General features: G+C 43.6%; 1 protein-coding gene across 10 annotated transcripts in view; it reads right to left on the bottom strand.

The window, feature by feature from the left end:
- JPH1 (junctophilin 1) overlaps positions 1 to 17,537 on the bottom strand; it is a 106,494-nt gene that overhangs the window by 76,548 nt on the left and 12,409 nt on the right. Inside the window, exons 3-4 of one of the 10 annotated variants that reach the window (XR_015140698.1) lie at positions 8,444 to 8,546; positions 6,601 to 6,908 (exon numbers count right to left, since the gene is read on the bottom strand). The exons of 5 other annotated variants lie outside the window; for them this stretch is intronic. Coding sequence is in view for 4 of the 5 variants with exons in the window: in XM_086336436.1 (XP_086192562.1) it covers positions 6,684 to 6,954 (271 nt within the window). In the remaining variant the exon portion in view is untranslated. Of the gene's footprint in view, positions 1 to 6,600; positions 6,955 to 7,971; positions 8,547 to 9,629; positions 10,601 to 17,537 lie in introns of those variants that run through there. 4 more of the 10 variants (XM_086336436.1, XM_086336439.1, XM_086336438.1 and 1 more) reach the window with 4 other exon arrangements.

The raw sequence follows: 17,537 nt of genomic DNA, 5'->3' as shown, positions 1-17,537 counted from the left end.
TTGATTCAGACTTCTAAAGATTATTTAGAATTTAAATGAGAATTCACACTAATCAGAGATGCAACATATGGGAGAAAAGAGGAACAGAAAAATTGGGAGGAAAAAAATCCTGAAAATGTCATGAGAAAATCTAGTTTTGCACAGACTACCTTAAATTCCTAAAGGTCCTTATACCTATTTAGTGCAGAAACCATAAACATCTCAATTTGCCTAAAAATTTCATTTTTTTTCCTACAAAGATATCCCTCCTTAATTCCTATGACTTGAAAAGCTTAAACTTTCACATCTCTGGCTAATTCAGAGTCCTCATAGAGACAAAATTATAAAGGGTGATTCAATGTAACCCGTAATGTTGAAAGAATAAATTATCTTTGAAGAGTTTATGATATAAACAACTTTATATTTTGATTCACTTAAGAAATGATCATAGTTTAATTAAGAATATTTTTCTTTTCATATCATCCTGTTTTATGAGCATTAAGAAAAACCACTGACACACTAGAAGCAGTAACTAGTTTCTTCTCAACGGAAAAACCAGACTGCTCCACAGTGACCCTTGCACCTCAGTAAGCACCTCCACACCTGCCTGCTTTCTAGCAGGAGCTGTGATTTCTCAGCTGGTGGGTCAGATTCAGCTGAAGAGAAGGCCCTTTCAAGCAGGGACTTGCTAAGGCTATGCAGGAAGCTTGGACTGGACCCCTGGACACCTCAGCTCTTGAAGACCAGGTGGATTTTCTATTACAAGTTAAGAGAGGCGATCAAACAAAACAAATCCACAATGAGTTAAGAGTGGGGGCCAGAGAAAGAAAAGATGTAGCTGTTATCACCGTGTGCTGTGCACACGCTTAGCTGTTTGCAACTCTTCTGCAACCCCATGGACTGAACACTGGAGTGGGCTGCCATTTCTTCCTCCAGGGGATCTTCCTGACCCAGGTATTGAACCCATGTCTCTTTTGTTACCTGAACTGGCAGGCATATTCTTTACCACTAGAGACAGCTGCGAAGCCCGAGGTGGTATCACGGAACACGATTAACACAAAACGAGCCTCTAGCACTCTCTGGGTTTGGATCCTCAGCTGAGCTTGAGTGCTCTGCTCGGGATTCCTCACTCACTCTCCGTTCTCTGTCCTCCCTACTGCACACGGGGAACATGCCTACTGATGTCCTTCTACAGGTAAACCCTGGACGATAAGGCTGGGGCCTGAAATTATACACTGCAGAGTTTCCACATTTTTAATTATTAAGACATGTATCTTCATGTAGGTCATGTGCTTCTTTTCCTTATTTTGTATACTTATTTTTTGTAACGCAGGTCACATTTTAAACTCAAAATGGATTAAAGATCTAAACGTAAGACCAGAAACTATAAAACTCCTAGAGGAGAACATAGGCAAAACACTCTCCGACATACATCACAGCAGGATCCTCTATGACCCACATCCCAGAATATTGGAAATAAAAGCAAAAATAAACAAATGGGACCTAATTAAACTTAAAAGCTTCTGCACAACAAAGGAAACTATTAGCAAGGTGAAAAGACAGCCTTCAGAATGGGAGAAAATAATAGCAAATGAAGCAACTGACAAACAACTAATCTCAAAAATATACAAGCAACTCCTACAGCTCAACTCCAGAAAAATAAATGACCCAATCAAAAAATGGGCCAAAGAACTAAATAGACATTTCTCCAAAGAAGACATACAGATGGCTAACAAACACATGAAAAGATGCTCATCACTCATTATCAGAGAAACGCAAATCAAAACCACTCTGAGGTACCATTTCATGCCAGTCAGAATGGCTGCGATCCAAAAGGCTACAAGCAATAAATGCTGGAGAGGGTGTGGAGAAAAGGGAACCCTCTTACACTGTTGGTGGGAATGCAAACTAGTACAGCCACTATGGAGAACAGTGTGGAGATTCCTTAAAAAACTGGAAATAGAATTGCCTTATGATCCAGCAATCCCACTGCTGGGCATACACACTGAGGAAACCAGAAGAGAAAGAGACACGTGTACCCCAATGTTCATCGCAGCACTGTTTATAATAGCCAGGACATGGAAGCAACCTAGATGTCCATCAGCAGATGAATGGATAAGAAAGCTGTGGTACATATACACAATGGAGTATTACTCAGCCATTAAAAAGAATACATTTGAATCAGTTCTAATGAGGTGGATGAAACTGGAGCCTATTATACAGAGTGAAGTAAGCCAGAAAGAAAAACACCAATACAGTATACTAACGTATATATATGGAATTTAGAAAGATGGTAACAATAACCCTGTATACGAGACAGCAAAAGAGACACTGATGTATAGAACAGTCTTTTGGACTCTGTGGGAGAGGGAGAGGGTGGGATGATTTGGGAGAATGGCATTGAAATATGTATAATATCATATATGAAATGAGTCGCCAGTCCAGGTTCGATGCATGATACTGGATGCTTGGGGCTGGTGCACTGGGACGACCCAGAGGGATGGTATGGGGAGGGAGGAGGGAGGAGGGTTCAGGATGGGGAACACATGTATACCTGTGGCAGATTCATTTTGATATATGGCAAAACCAATACAATATTGTAAAGTTTAAAAAAAAAAACCAAAAAAACTTCCAAATATAACCATAAATTTAATCAGGAAAAATACCTGAAACATGTATGTTAATTAGTTATTAGTGTGAGAAGGCAATGGCAACCCACTCCAGTAGGCAATGGCAACCCACTCCTGGTAGGCTCCGCAGTCCATGGGGTCGCTAAGAGTCGGACATGACTGAGTGACTTCACTTTCACTTTTCACTTTAATGCACTGGAGCAGGAAATAGCAACACACTCCAGTGTTCTTGCCTGGAGAATCCCAGGGACGGGGGAGCCTGGTGGGCTGCCGTCTCTGGGGTCACACAGAGTCGGACACGACTGAAGCGACTTAGCAGCAGCAGTGTGAGTGCTCAGTCATGTCCAACTCTTTGCAATCCCACGGACTGTAGCCGACCAGGCTCCTCTGTCCATGGGATTTCCCAGGCAGGAATATTGGAGTGGCCTGCCATTTCCTTTTCCAGGGGATCTATCTGACAGGATTGAATCTGTGTCTCCCGCATTGGCAGGTGGATTCTTTACCACTGAGCCACCTGGGAAGCCTATAATTAGCCACCAGTACATTATTTAAAAGAACTTTTTCTTGAATCCTTGGTTTACTTCACTGGATTTATAAAGGTATAAGCAGAAGAGTGGCAAGAATACACAGAAGAACTGTACAAAAAAGATCTTCATGACCCAGATAATCATAATGGTGTGATCACTCACCCAGAGCCAGACATCCTGGAATGTGAAGTCAAGTGGGCCTTAGAAAGCATCACTATGAACAAAGCTAGTGGAGGTGATGGAATTCCAGTTGAGCTATTTCAAATCCTGAAAGATGATGCTGTGAAAGTGCTGCACTCAATATGCCAACAGATTTGGAAAACTTAGCAATGGCCACAGGACTGGAAAAGGTCCGTTTTCATTCCAATCCCAAAGAAAGGCAATGCCAAAGAACACTCAAACTACTGCATGATCGCACTCATCTCACACGCTAGTAAAGTAATGCTCAAAATTCTCCAAGCCAGGCTTCAGCAATACGTGAACCGTGAACTTCCTGATGTTCAAGCTGGCTTTAGAAAAGGCAGAGGAACCAGAGATCAAATTGCCAACATCCGCTGGGTCATCGAAAAAGCAAGAGAGTTCCAGAAAAACAACTATTACTGCTTTATTAACTATGCCAAAGCCTTTGACTGTGTGGATCACAATAAACTGTGGAGAATTCTGAAAGAGATGGGAATACCAGACCACCTGACCTGCCTCTTGAGAAACCTATATGCAGGTCAGGAAGCAACAGTTAGAACTGGGCATGGACAACAGACTGGTTCCAAATAGGAAAAGGAGTATGTCAAGGCTGTATATTGTCACCCTGCTTATTTAACTTCTATGCAGAGTACATCATGAGAAACGCTGGGCTGGAAGAAGCACAAGCTGGAATCAAGATTGCCTGGAGAAATATCAATAACCTCAGATATGCAGATGATACCACCCTTATGGCAGAAAGTGAAAAGGAGCTAAACAGCCTCTTGATGAAAGTGAAAGAGGAGAGTGAAAAAGTTGGCTTAAAGCTCAACATTCAGAAAATGAAGATCATGGCATCTAGTTCCATCACTTCATAGGAAGTAGATGGGGAAACAGTGGAAACAGTGTCAGACTTTATTTTTTGGGGGCTCCATAATCACTGTAGATGGTGATTGCAGCCATGAAGTTAAAAGACAGTTACTCCTTGGAATGAAAGTTATGACCAACCTAGATAGCAAATTCAAAAGCAGAGACATTACTTTGCCAACAAAGGTCCGTCTAGTCAAGGCTATGGTTTTTCCAGTGGTCATGTATGGATTTGAGAGTTGGACTGTGAAGAAAGCTGAGTGCTGAAGAATTGATGCTTTTGAACTGTGGTGTTGGAGAAGACTTGAGAGTCCCCTGGACTGCAAGGAGATCCAACCAGTCCATTCTAAAGGAGATCAGTCCTGGGTGTTCTTTGGAAGGACTGATGCTAAAGCGGAAACTCCAGTACTTTGGCCACCTCATGTGAAGAGTTGACTCATTGGAAAAGACCCTGATGCTGACAGGAACTGGGGGCAGGAGGAGAAGGGGACAACAGAGGATGAGATGGCTGGATGGCATCACTGATTCAACGGACATGAGTTTGAGTGAACTCTGGGAGTTGGTGATGGACAGGGAGGCCTGGCGTGCTGCAATTCATGGGGTTGCAAAGAGTCGGACACGACTGAGTAACTGAACTGAACTGAAGCAGATTTATTTTTCTGTTTGAGTATTTCATACTAAATGTAGTTTTCCCAGCTGATAATTATAAATAAATCCATAGACAAAAGTCATGTTTCAAATAGAGAAAAAATGAAAGATGCCTTTTTCTAAGCATCTGGCAAAGAAAATCATGGGTATTAATTTCATTCTGTGGAGTTAGTTAAAGACACCAGGCAGCATGTAAAGTTAATGAGCTAATGAGATCTATGACTAGGGTATAGCTAATCATCTAGATATTTTGATGACTAGTCTCTTAATAGAATAAAAATATGAGTGAAGTCAGTCAGAGGAGAAATATCGTATGAAATATCATATATGTAGAATCTAAGAAGAAATGATACAACTGAATGTATCTACAAAACAGAAAGAGAGTTACAGACAGAAAAATGAACTTATGGTTGCCGGGGGAAGGTGTCGTTAGGGACCTTGGGAAGGTCATGTACACACTGCTATATTTAAAATGGATAACCAACAAAGACCTATCGTCTAGCACATGGAACTCTGCTCAATGCTACATGCCATCCCTGGATGGGAGAGGGGTTTGGGGGAGAATGGATACATGTCTATGTATGGCTGAGTCACTTCACTGTTCACCTGAAACTACCACAACATTGTTAACTGGCTATACCCCAGTACACAATGTTTTTGGTGTTAAAGAAAATAAAAATTAAAATAAAAAACAAAACAGATTTGCTAATGTGATTTCTGACAGTGGAATTATGCAAATAGAGATGTTAGCTATAACCATAACCAAATCTTGTTCACTATCTTATCTTAGTAAAAAATAATTCCTTGCTTCCCAAACACGGGTCATTATTTCCGACACTTCCTAATAAATTTCTCAACCTCCGCTCTATTCATTTTCCTAATGACTTTGTTACAAATGACAACACAAATCTTTGATTCTCACGCTGTCGTTTCCTTGGAAGCTCTTAAATGCACAAGGCTTCAAAGTGCCATTCTTAAGAGAAATCATCTGTCTGTTTCGTTCCTCCTTGAATGTCCATCAATTGAAAGCTCCTCCCCAAAGTGTCTCCATCATCGTTTATGTTCTTCTTGTGCTCGCTGCTAACTCTGCTCAGATCCTCAGAGCCTGAACTCCCTTCTACACAACCACTTGTATACATGGTGAGTTCTGCTCTATAAATTTCAAGGACCCAGTCCTTTATGTCTGTACTGACTTATTCACGTCCTGATGTTCCCGTCCCAACTTCTGCTGCTTGCAGTCCACGCTGTGCATGGCAGCTAAAATCACTCTCCTCACATGTTGTCTTGCTCATGTTACTAACTTCCTCAGAACTCTGAAACACTTTCCACTTTTGTGTTGCATAACACCTGATTAGTGCTTTCAGGCTCCTTTAACAGGCAGCACTCCCCCTTATCTAATTGCTCTCCTTTCTCTCCCACCATGACTCAGCTGTGCTCTACACCACTGCAAAGCAAAACACTTAGATCAAATATGTCACGGGGTAGTGTGAGATACAGAAGGGGCTTGAGTGCATTTTTTTGTACTAACATTTGTAAGATTTCTCAAAAGGAAATGAAGCTCTGGAGTCTGAATCTGATAGCAGGGATCTATCCAGCAGTTCCAGCCTCCTACTTTCCTAGTGTTTTTATTTTTTTCTACAAATCGGCAGCGTTAATTTTTGAGGAATTTCAGGGCAACACCATGACTGCCCTCCCCAAATTTACTAACTTTCTGGATCATTGCTTCTTGTGGTAGGATGAGGGTGAAAGTGATGAGTCTGCCCGCGAAAGAGCCTTGTTTCAGGTTTTATTGACAATGGAACTCATTAGGGGACATGAACACAGATCATTAGATGATTAATAAAGCCATGAAAGATCACTCCAGCAAGCCACAGGGCAGAACTGCACACAGATAATGAACACTGGTGATTCTCACTGCCTTTAAGCAGTTCTTCTTTCTCTTCAGGCTGTGAATCATCAGATACGCTTTTCTTTCTCCAACTGGCAAAAATCTCTGTTTGCCTCTGTGACAAATCATGCCTTTGTGTCCGTTTAAAATGTTGCTCAGGGCTTCTCTGTGGTTCAGCGGTGAAGAATCTGCCTGCAGTGGAGGAGATGTGGGTTTGATCCCTGGGTCTGGAAGATCCCTGGAGAAAGGAATGGCAACCCACTCCAGTATTCTTGCCTGGAGAATCCCATGGACAGAGGAGACTGGTGGGCTACAGTCCATGGGGTCGCAGAAGAGTCGGATGTGACTTAGTGACTAAAGAGCAACAACGATATGTTGCTCAAGGCTCAAATCCCTTACAAATCACGCCAGACCAGTTCCATCTGGCACGAGGCACACCAGTTACACCAAGAATCCCTACCTCTTTATTCACGCTGCCTAATTTCTCCCCCTTTTCTCCTTACTGGGCCTTCCTTTAGGGCCAGCATTCCTATACATATATGTTTACATAGACACTCTATGGGCTATATCTAAGACTTGTTTTCTTTATTTTGTTGGCTGATGCCTATACTTCCCTGGAAATACCTTTAAAGTCTTATTACTGGGCACTGAATACAGCAGCGGCCCCGTACGATTACAAATATAGCAACTTTAATTTAAAGAAAACTTCTAAACAATAAAGTTTAGTGACTGAACTTCCATGCCACAAAGTGAATGCATTACTGAAGATTCCAAAGCAAAAGAAAGGGAAAACCTTTAAACAAGCTCTTCTTCCCCTTGTTTTCATTTATAGAGCTAAACATTACTGACTGCTCACTTTAAAACCGCATTTTAATAATTCCAACAATGAGTTGAAGGTTATTCTAATTTAGTGAGGAGTAAGAAGAATGGCTTCCCTGGTGGCTCTGGTAGTAAAGAATCTACCTGCAATGAGGGCGCCCCGCGTTCGACCCTTGGGTCGGGGAGCTTCCCTGGAGAAGGGAATGGCTACCCACTCCAGTATTCTTGCCTGGAGAATCCCATGAACAGAGGAGACTGGTGGGCTACAGTCCATGGGGTCACAAAGAGTAGGACAGGACTGAGCGAATGTTTCAGTTTCAAGAATAGCATAATTTTGAAAAGTGCTTTCACTGTCAAATGTATACAGTAACATTAAACAAAAATACAACAAAATACTACTAAGATATGAGGCCAAGTAAAAAGTCTTTGCAACTGCTTTATGAACAGTCAATTTATTTCCTTTGATACCTGTAAGACTAACCACTTGGAGATTTTAATCTACTTCAAAACCTGTATGGAATGGAGGCAGAGTGCTAACAGCTGACTGAACGAATTACTCTGTGCTCTTATTTAACTACTTCCTATGAGTACAGGTTACCTCCCATCAACTCTACGCTTGTGTGTGTGGCAGGGGGAGGGAAGGGTTAGACTCACATTTCCTCTTCCCCTTCAGGGCTAAATGTGTGAGCATCTAACATACCTCTGTCATGACTGAGGCTCACTGGTATGTTAAGGGTGCTTCAAAACAGCTTCGATCTTGGTTAGACACTCCTCACTACAATTTTCTTTCTAACAATTTACACAGTTATGCATTTCCCCTTGCAATCCATCATCTTCTGATTGCGGACAAGTCTAGAGTTGGAAAAGTAAAATGTTACTGATGTTTCACTAGGTTTTTTTTTACTCACGGACAGAGTTCTGTAAGAAGCACTGTTGGCAGAGTGATGGGAAATCAAGGTTCAAAAACAGGCAAAGGGAACTTCCCTGGTGGTCCAGTGGTTAAGAATTTCCCTGAAAATGCAGGAGACATGGGTTCAATCCCTGGCCCGGGAAGACCCCACATGCTGAGGGGCCACTAAGCCCATGTGCCACAACAACTGAAGCCCCGGAACTCTAGAACCATGGAGCCGCAACAAGAGAAGGCACCGCAATGAGAAGCTTCTGCTTTCCACAACTAGAGAAAGCGCACACACAGCACCAAAGACCCAGAGCAGCGCCCCCCCCCCCACCAAAAAAAAGCTGCCCTGTATTTAAAACAAAACAACAAAAAATAGGCAAAGTAGGTGAATTCACTCAATGGTGGAGACCCAGACTGCGGCGTTCTGTGACGGTCTCGTCTCGTTTTCCACTTCCTCACTCCCATTGTATTGGTAAGAACGAGAGACCTGGAAAGATTGCTTGTTCACTATGTTTGAAATAAATCACCCATATTCTGGGAATGAATGAACCTTTCTGCTAATGTGATTCAGGGGCATCAGAGCATCAGACACACGTCTTAGGTCTGCATCTGCCTTTCAGCCCCCACTTCCAGTTCATCCACTTCTGCTCATTTTATCCCTTGCTTTACTACTACCCCCGCCCTTGACTGAGTTTTTGTCATCTCCACAGACCACGCCTCCAGTCTTCACCCTACTTAAATCCATCTCAAAGGCAGATGGCTCCCTGCTCGAATTCCTTCAAAGACTCCCCAAGGCCAACAGTTGAAAACTCAGCTCCCAAACCTTTATGACCTTGTTCCTGTGACATCTCAATGTAGCACACGTGAGCAGGCTTGAGGATAACCCGGGAAGTCTGTGAAAGGCAGATCTCTGGGCTTCACCCAAAGGTGTGATAACTCAGTACCAGGTGCAGGACCCGGGGTTTTTTAGCAGCCCTTGGGGTCTGCCCTGTGGTGGATGGAGCACACCTGGGGGAGCACTGCCCTTCCATCCCACTTCCTGGAGGAACTCACCCTGGGCACGTTCCCTACACTCTGTCTTCCCCAAGATGCTCCAGGCAAAAGGAGCTTGCCAGCACCTGCTTCCTGCCTCATCTCCACAGCTCACGCTCAGCCCCACTCCCTGAAGGCCCCACGTGCATTTGGTGTTCTTCCTCTTCTTTCATGTTTCCAGGTTTTTCTCAGAATTTATGATGTTATACTGACATAATCTGTTTATTCTTGTCTCTGACACAAGATTTGTGGCTGCTGAATGAATAATATCTGTTAAATGAAACAGCGGCAAATGCAGTACATGTCTGTGTGTTAAGTCGCTAAGTAGTATCTGACTCTGTGACCCTCTGGTCTGTAGCCCGCCAGGTTCCTCTGTCCATCTCCAGGCAAGAATACTGGAGTGGGTTGCCATTTTCTTCTCCAGAGGTTCTTTCTGACCCAGGGATTGAACCTGCATCTCCTGCACTGGCAGGCAAGGTTCTTTATCACTGAGCCATCAGGGAAGACCAAAATGCAGTTCAGTTCAGTCGCTCAGTTGTGTCTGACTCTTTGCGACCCCATGGACTGCAGCACGCCAGGCCTCCCTGTCCATCACCAACTCCCGGAGCTTACTCAAACTCATGTCCATTGAGTCGGTGATGCCATCCAACAATCTCATCCTCTGTCATCCCCTTCTCCTCCCACCTTCAATCTTTCCCAGCATCAGGGTCTTTCAAATGAGTCAGTTCTTCACATCAGTGGCCAAAGTACTGGAGTTTCAGCTTCAGCATCAGTCCCTTCCAATGAATATTCAGGACTGATCTCTTTTAGAATGGACTGGTTGGATCTCCTTGCAGTCCAAGGGACTCTCAAGTCTTCTCCAACACCACAGTTCAAAAGCATCAATGCTTCGGCGCTCAGCTTTCTTTATAGTCCAACTCTCACATCCATCCATGACTACTGGAAAAACCAAAGCGTTGAGTAGATGGATCTTTGTTGGCAAAGTAATGTCTCTTCTTTTTAATATGCTGTCTAGGTTGGTCATAGCTTTTCTTCCAAGGAGCAAGAGTCTTTTAATTTCATGGCTGCAGTCACCATCTGCAATGATTTATATGACTTCACAGTTCTGCTTCCAGACAGATCTTCCTTTAAGAGCCTATAGAGAGAATGTGGGGTAAAGAAAAAATCCCAACCCAATTCGCAAAGTCCAGTGGAGGCTAAAGCCCTGGGTTCTGATGGTGACGCTGCCTGGGATCCTCCCTTGCTAGGCTGTCTACTGGCCTTGTGACCTTCTTATGCCTTGGTTTCCCACATGCTCAGTGTTGCCATGGGGATGAGAGGAGACGACTGATGACAAGGTCGCAGCACGGGTCCAGGCTCCAGGTAACTGGCCAAAAGGTAGCACCCCAACTGCTATCCTCACACCAAAAGGGGAAGGGCGTTTGCACTGATGTGTGATATATATGGGGGACCGTTAAGGAGTATATACACTACTTCCATATCTGGAAACACTGCCAAAAAATTCACTAACTGCTCAACAGCTACCTTTGGTGTCTCTGAATCCATATGCTGCTCATGAGATTTCTGCTACTGTCAAAAATCATACCTTATAGACTCTAGGAAGAATTTTTAATTTAAATTAAAATGTGATTTAAATTAAATCCAGGCAAGAATACTAGAGTAGGTTGCCATTTTTTTTCTCTAGGGGATCTTCCCAACCCAGGGATCAAACTCGCATCTCCTGTATTGGCATGTAGGTTCTTTACCACTAGCACCACCTGGGAAGCCCCACTAAATATTTAAACATCCTGATATTTTTAAAAGAATGCATATTCATCTTCCCTTCAGCACAATACAATTCTTATATACTCTAGCATATATACTGCTGGCATTCCTACTGTCACATAAGATTACATGTTTGGAGAGACATTTGATCAACTTTTTCTAACTTAGTCCAGGCCTGCTATGGATCTTGAGGGTGATCACAGAAGACAAACGGGCTAGGCAAAGGAAAGGGGCCTGGGAGGGAAGGCATCCCAGGCGGACAAGAGTCGCCTGTGCAAACAGCACAGGAAATTGTCTACCATAAGTGGCCCAGGCTGGGTTAAGTGCTTCTGGTGGGGCCCTCCAAGTTGCAGCCCTGCCTTGCTCCCAGCTCTTGTCCTGGTGCAAGGAGCCTGCCAGTTTCCCCAATCTTCACGACACGTGTTATTTCTTACTCATCTCTCTATTCCTAGGGCCTAGTGCCATGCCTGGACAGAGCTGGCACCAAGTAAATGTTTGCCAAATGATGTTTCTGTAGCATAATAATTTCTGAGAATGATATTTTGTTCTCACGTGTTGCCAAGACAGAAACAGGCCAACAGATCTTGCTCACTGGGGAGGTCCCTTGAGCACAAATCTTAGAAAGCATAATTTCACAAATTCAGGAACAGACATTCTGATACCTGCATTGCATTAAGGCAAAAGGCTCCCAAGCATTTAATGTGTGAATTGCTTTACCGCTACTTCTTAAAAAAAGAGCTGTGTCTAGTATCATGTACAAGGAATTCTTCCTTCGTGGCAGGCCTCATCAATGTCTTTGCTCTTCAGGGCTAGTGTCTTGAGTTCTCCACATACAGTACAAACCCTTTCTGAGTTCCAGGTCCATGTCCCCTTTTATCTTCGGCGCCGGCAACTCAAAACTCAAGAAGTTAAAAAAATCCCAATTCTTCCTCCTCTCTAAATCTGTACTTTCCTCCCTGGTCCCTATCTCCATAAACTGGACCGGCATCCATCCGGTTGGCCACACCAGAAACTTGAGTCATTGACTCGTCTTTTTCTGTTCTCTGCACCGTCAACCAAACATCAGGTGCTCCTGAGTCAGCCTGGGAGGCTTCTGCCCGTACATTCACCTCTTCCCATCTTCACTGCCATGGCTCAGCTCAGCCCATGGGTGCTCACCAGGATTACTAGTTAGCCGATTACTACTTAATCTGTCTCTAGTCTTATTTCCTGCCCCTTCCACCCTTCAATCTCTATACCACCTCCAAGCAGAGTGATCTTTCTAGAATTTGATCATGTAATTCTTTTGCCTGAAACTATCAATAGCTCTCTCCTGTCTTCAGGATAAGGTCCAAATTTCTCCTTAAAAGTCAGGGAGCCCTTGCTTACTTCTCCACCTCATCTCTCAACACCTTCTACCTAGTACCCTCTTTTCCAACCTTACCAAACATTTTACAGCACCCCCAATACACTGTGCCCACCGTCCTTTTGCACTATCCACCATGTTCTTCTGTAAAATGTCTACACAGCCTTTGGTTCCCAGCTGGATACCACCTGCAGAATCTCGCCTCCAGCCCCAACCTATGATTAAGCTCCTCCTCAATGGACATGGGTTTGGGTGAACTCCAGGAGATGGTGATGGACAGCGAGGCCTGGCATGCTGTGGTTCATGGGGTCACAAAGAGTCGGACACGACTGAGCGACTGAACTGAACTGAACTGATATACTACCTGGACTTTCCTGGTGGTTCAGATGGTAAAGAATCTGCCTGCAATTCGGGAGACCTGGGTCCGATCCCTGGGTTGGGAAGATCCCCCGGAGAAGGGAATGGCAACCCATACCAGTATTCTTGCCTGGAGAACCCCATGGACAGAGAAGCCTGGCAGGCTACAGTCCATGAGGTTGCAGAAGAGTTGAACACAACTGAGTGACTCTCTCCCTCTCTCTCTGTCTCATACACACACACACACACACTAACTAAACTCATAGCAAGGTGCGAATCATCCAACAGATAACTGCTTTTTAAAATCTGTACCAACCAGACACTATGACTGAATTAGGCCCTAATCATAATTTTATATTTACACAGTAAGAAATCAGTGAATATTACAAAGAACAATCAGAATTAGTATTTCACTGAGATAAGAAACTTATAAAATGGGCTGGTAACCAAGTATCTGGGCTTCCCAAGTGGCTCAGTGGTAAAGAATCTCCCTGCAATGTAGGAGACACAGGAGACATGGATTCAATCCCTGGGTTGGGAAAATCCACTGGAGGATGAAATGGCAACCCACTCCAGTATTCTTGGTGGGAAAGTCACATGGACAGAGGAGTACAGTCCATGGGGTCTCAAAGAATTGGATGCAACTGAACATGCTCGCACACAGAGAACCAAGTATCTTTTCTGGGACTCTAGGCCAGACTGTTAACTAACGTGTTAACTGACAATGGATTGGGGTTAGAGGTACCACTCTTTCAGGGTATTTGTATCTTTTACAAGGTAACTTGTCAGTCCATAGCTCAACTGACTCCGAAATCACTGGGATGAGCTGCAGGAGGTGGGAACTAGTGACCAGGGCTAGTGGAGGGTGGATGGAGCTCCATCGTCTGACATTCTGCCATCCTCACTCTTGAATCCTAAAACCAAGCTCCCATAGGATTTTTCATCATGTTTTGACTAGGAGGCTCCACCCCCATGAATCTCAAACCTTTCCCCTAACAGATGGAAGTAAACAGATGAAATCTTGAAATATTAATTCCAAAAAGCTTCCTCACCAATAATAAAAAAATGAAGCTGACAGAGATATCTAGACCAAGCAACTGAGATCAAAATTTGATTGACCTGATATCGTAGAGAAGCTTCCCAGTGGCACTAGCGCTAAAGAATCCATCTGCCAAGGCAGGAGTTGTAAGAGATGTGGGTTTGATCCCTGGGTTGGGAAGATCCTCTAGAGCAGAAGTGACAACCTGCTTCAGTATTCTTACTTGGAAAATTCCATGGGCAGAGAAGCCTGGTGGCCCCATACAGTCCATGGAGTCAAAAAGAGTTGGACACAAATGAACAAAATTGACAAAAATTTTACCTCATTTCCAGTTTTTAAAAAACAACAAAAAAATATAACAAATGATGTGTTATCTCTAGCATAATTGTTTTTAAAACACTAGAAAGTGGATTAATTGTATTTTACTTGGCTTGAATAAGTTTCTTTGGGTGCATAGGGAAATTCTAAGAAGATTTGACTTCAAAGAGCTGTACTACTTTCCAGGCAATCTTGATTCCTCACACCTTAATTAAATTTCTGATAAAGCAGCTTATTCTGAGTTGAGCATATTATACAAATAAATATGAAACACCAACCAAAACAGAAGGGCAAAATTATTAAAAGCTGATTTGGTTGTAGTCTCAAGAGGCCATTGGACTAAAGCTGAGTGACTTACATAAATACCTTTGGCATTTGTTGGATCCTGTTCCTAAACACAATGTTCATATTTCATCTATAATAAGAAAAGCATCTCAAAGATTTGCAAGGCACTGGTCTTGCAAGCGTCCAGTTTGGTGTCTTGAGTAAAGTGAGATTGGCAGAGTCAGCTTAATCCATAATGGAAAGTTGTGAGCAGGGTGCTGGGGCCGCCTGGCAGCTGCGGCTCCCAGGCGTCTGCTGCTAGGTGAGCATGTGCACACAACTCTGCCACTGGCCCCCTAAAAAGAGCTTCTCCAGGGCAAAGCGCAGGTTCACACAGAGCCCATGGGCTGGAACTTGAATGCAATCACACCTCCAGCCTTACGATAAACAGTGTACTAGGGTGGTTTCCATTACAACCAAGTTGTACTAAAAAGTATCTGCTGCTTTCATTTTTCATATTGACTGAATCAGTCAAGTGTATTTCACAGTTCACTGAGATGGAATCTGCTGAAATCTGGGCTGTCTGCAGCAAACTCAGATTTCAGCAGTTAAAACCAGGCCAACATGCGTCCCCAAAACCTAGCTTCTCATCACCCTGGATTGTTTTTTCCCTCCGGTCCTCAGAGCCGGTTTTCACCAAATAGGTCTCTGCAGAACTGACTCACCTCATGGCCCGTCCACTCCATGCACAGCATCCTTCTCCTCACCCTCCCTGCTCAGTCACAGTGGGTAGCCATACCTGCACCATTCAGGGTTTCACAAGGAATGTTTTTAATGGCTCTAGAGTGTGGGTAACTGTGCGGTCATCCCAGGATGACAGCCCAAGACTGAGTTTCATTAAATCGGAATTACTTGGACATACCTGTTAATCATGAAAACTCAGGCTCACCTCAATGCCCCAGGGTTTCTGAATGGGCCTGGCACTGGTAGGGCTGGATGAAGAATTTTTTAAAGAAAGATCTTTAGAAACGAGATGACCTAAGAACACTTTACAAGGTGCGGGTAACAGTGTGTTCCAATGTCACGTGTAATGACCTGTTAAGCCACCAAGTTAAGTAACGTCAGAGCTGAAGGAGAGGAGCGGGCATGGGCCTGCTCTGGGTCCCTGAGTTTGGCCTCTAGATAAGCATTATAGCCAGGCTCAGCCCTCTGTCCGTGGGCACAACAGGGCTGACGCCGAGGTCATCTTCGTGGTTTCAGCTGTCTCTTGGCACGCTGCAGAATTCTCAGTGACTGCTTGGGCCCCTTAAGAAGTCCTGGGCCTTGTGATAGGAAGAAGAAGTGTGTCTTTCAACAGCCTGGAGACGAGCATGAGGAAATCAGAGCGGGCACCTCACTTGCTCCCACGGGAAATGGGCCATTTTTGGTAAAAAGGAGAAACAAGTATTTAAAACTTTTCAAATGGGCAATCCAGGGACTTCCCTGGTGGCCTCGTGGCCAAGACTTGGAGCTGCCAAGGCAGGGGACCGGGGTTCCCTCCCTGGCCAGGGAACTCGCTCCCACATGCCACAACTAAGTCCTAGTACAGCCAAGAAAAAAACTTAAAATAAAAATGAACACTTTTCTGTGCAATATGAAACCATAACACACATTAAGGGTAATGCTGATCTACATGAATATACCCGAACAGTATGAAGTCCTTGCCCTCTTGTCTTCCGGACAGGACCCCGGTCTAGCCTGGCTTCAGAGAAACACATGTGCCATTTCTCTGTTCATCTTCTCTTTGGTCTCAAAAAGTCTAATCTCCTGTTGACGGTATGCTGACTCCAAATCGACTGAGGCTTCTGGGAAAGGGGTGGGGGTGTGGAGACAGACAGACACACACACACATGCAAACGTCTGCACACAGGTGGTCAAGCTTGGTAAACTTAATTCCTTCCCTTTTGCTTAGCCCTATTTCTGCTTCCCAAGCCTTCCTTCCCTTCCTCCTTCTTAGTCTGGCTTCTCAGTCTCCTATCAACCTTCCCTTTTGGGAATGGCACCCGAAAGGGCAACACACTTTCTAAAATGTTAACTAAACATAGTGATGTACAGGTTAAAGTCCCATGACACCCATTCTTTCATTTGACCCTTAAAATGACCCTCCCATACAGAAAAAGTCAAGCATCAATCCCCACTCGTGGTAATTTTTCTGCACCCCAGGGCCTGAGTGTTTTAATCAAGCCTCTGAAATTTGCTTGCAGGGGGCTGGTGAGAGCAGGTGGACGAAGCGTGACAGACAGCAAAAGCAGATATGGAAGAACACAAGAGACACAACTAAAGAAAATGCCAACTCTCTCCCCTGTTGTAAATTCCCATATTTTAGGTGACTTCCCCACAGATTACTTTTTTAACATACTTTTCATTAAAATGACTTATGAGGCATTATAAGAAATTCAGCTTCCTATGAAAAAAATCACTTTTTGCTAATAGTGGAAAATTAACCAGAGCCCCTGTAGAAGAAACAAAACAACTCATGGAAAAGGTAACCTAAAACTGTTTTTAAAGATATGATATGGCCACCAGTATTACTGAAAATACATAAATACAGAAGATAAACTATAATAGTATCAATTTGCAAAAGAGAAAGAGAATCCTCTTATCCAACAGAATTTAAGAATCTCAAATTCCTTGCCCTTCACAATCACTTGGCAGAAATTGAGCTTTTCCCTATAATTGGTGGAGATAAGTTTAATCTGGATCCATAACACACACTGACTCATGGCTGACTTTGGGTTTTAATTACTAATAAGCGAAGTGTGAATCCAGTCGAGTAATCTTGTGAGAGACTGTTCCATTGATTTCGTATTCACTTATTCAAATGAATACGAAAAATGACTCCAAAATCACTGGACAAGAAAAACTTTCAAAAGGAAACAGCTGAATGTTTAGCAAACTTAGATTTCTAAAAGACAATAATAAGCTCTTATGTTCTGCCCTATCACA

Source organism: Bos grunniens, chromosome 14, assembly GCF_055505025.1.
Source record: "Bos grunniens cultivar Pamir isolate PY7600 chromosome 14, Bosgru_T2T1.0, whole genome shotgun sequence".
Classification (NCBI taxonomy): Eukaryota; Metazoa; Chordata; class Mammalia; order Artiodactyla; family Bovidae; genus Bos; species Bos grunniens.
This window is presented reverse-complemented; position numbering and strand designations above follow the sequence as displayed.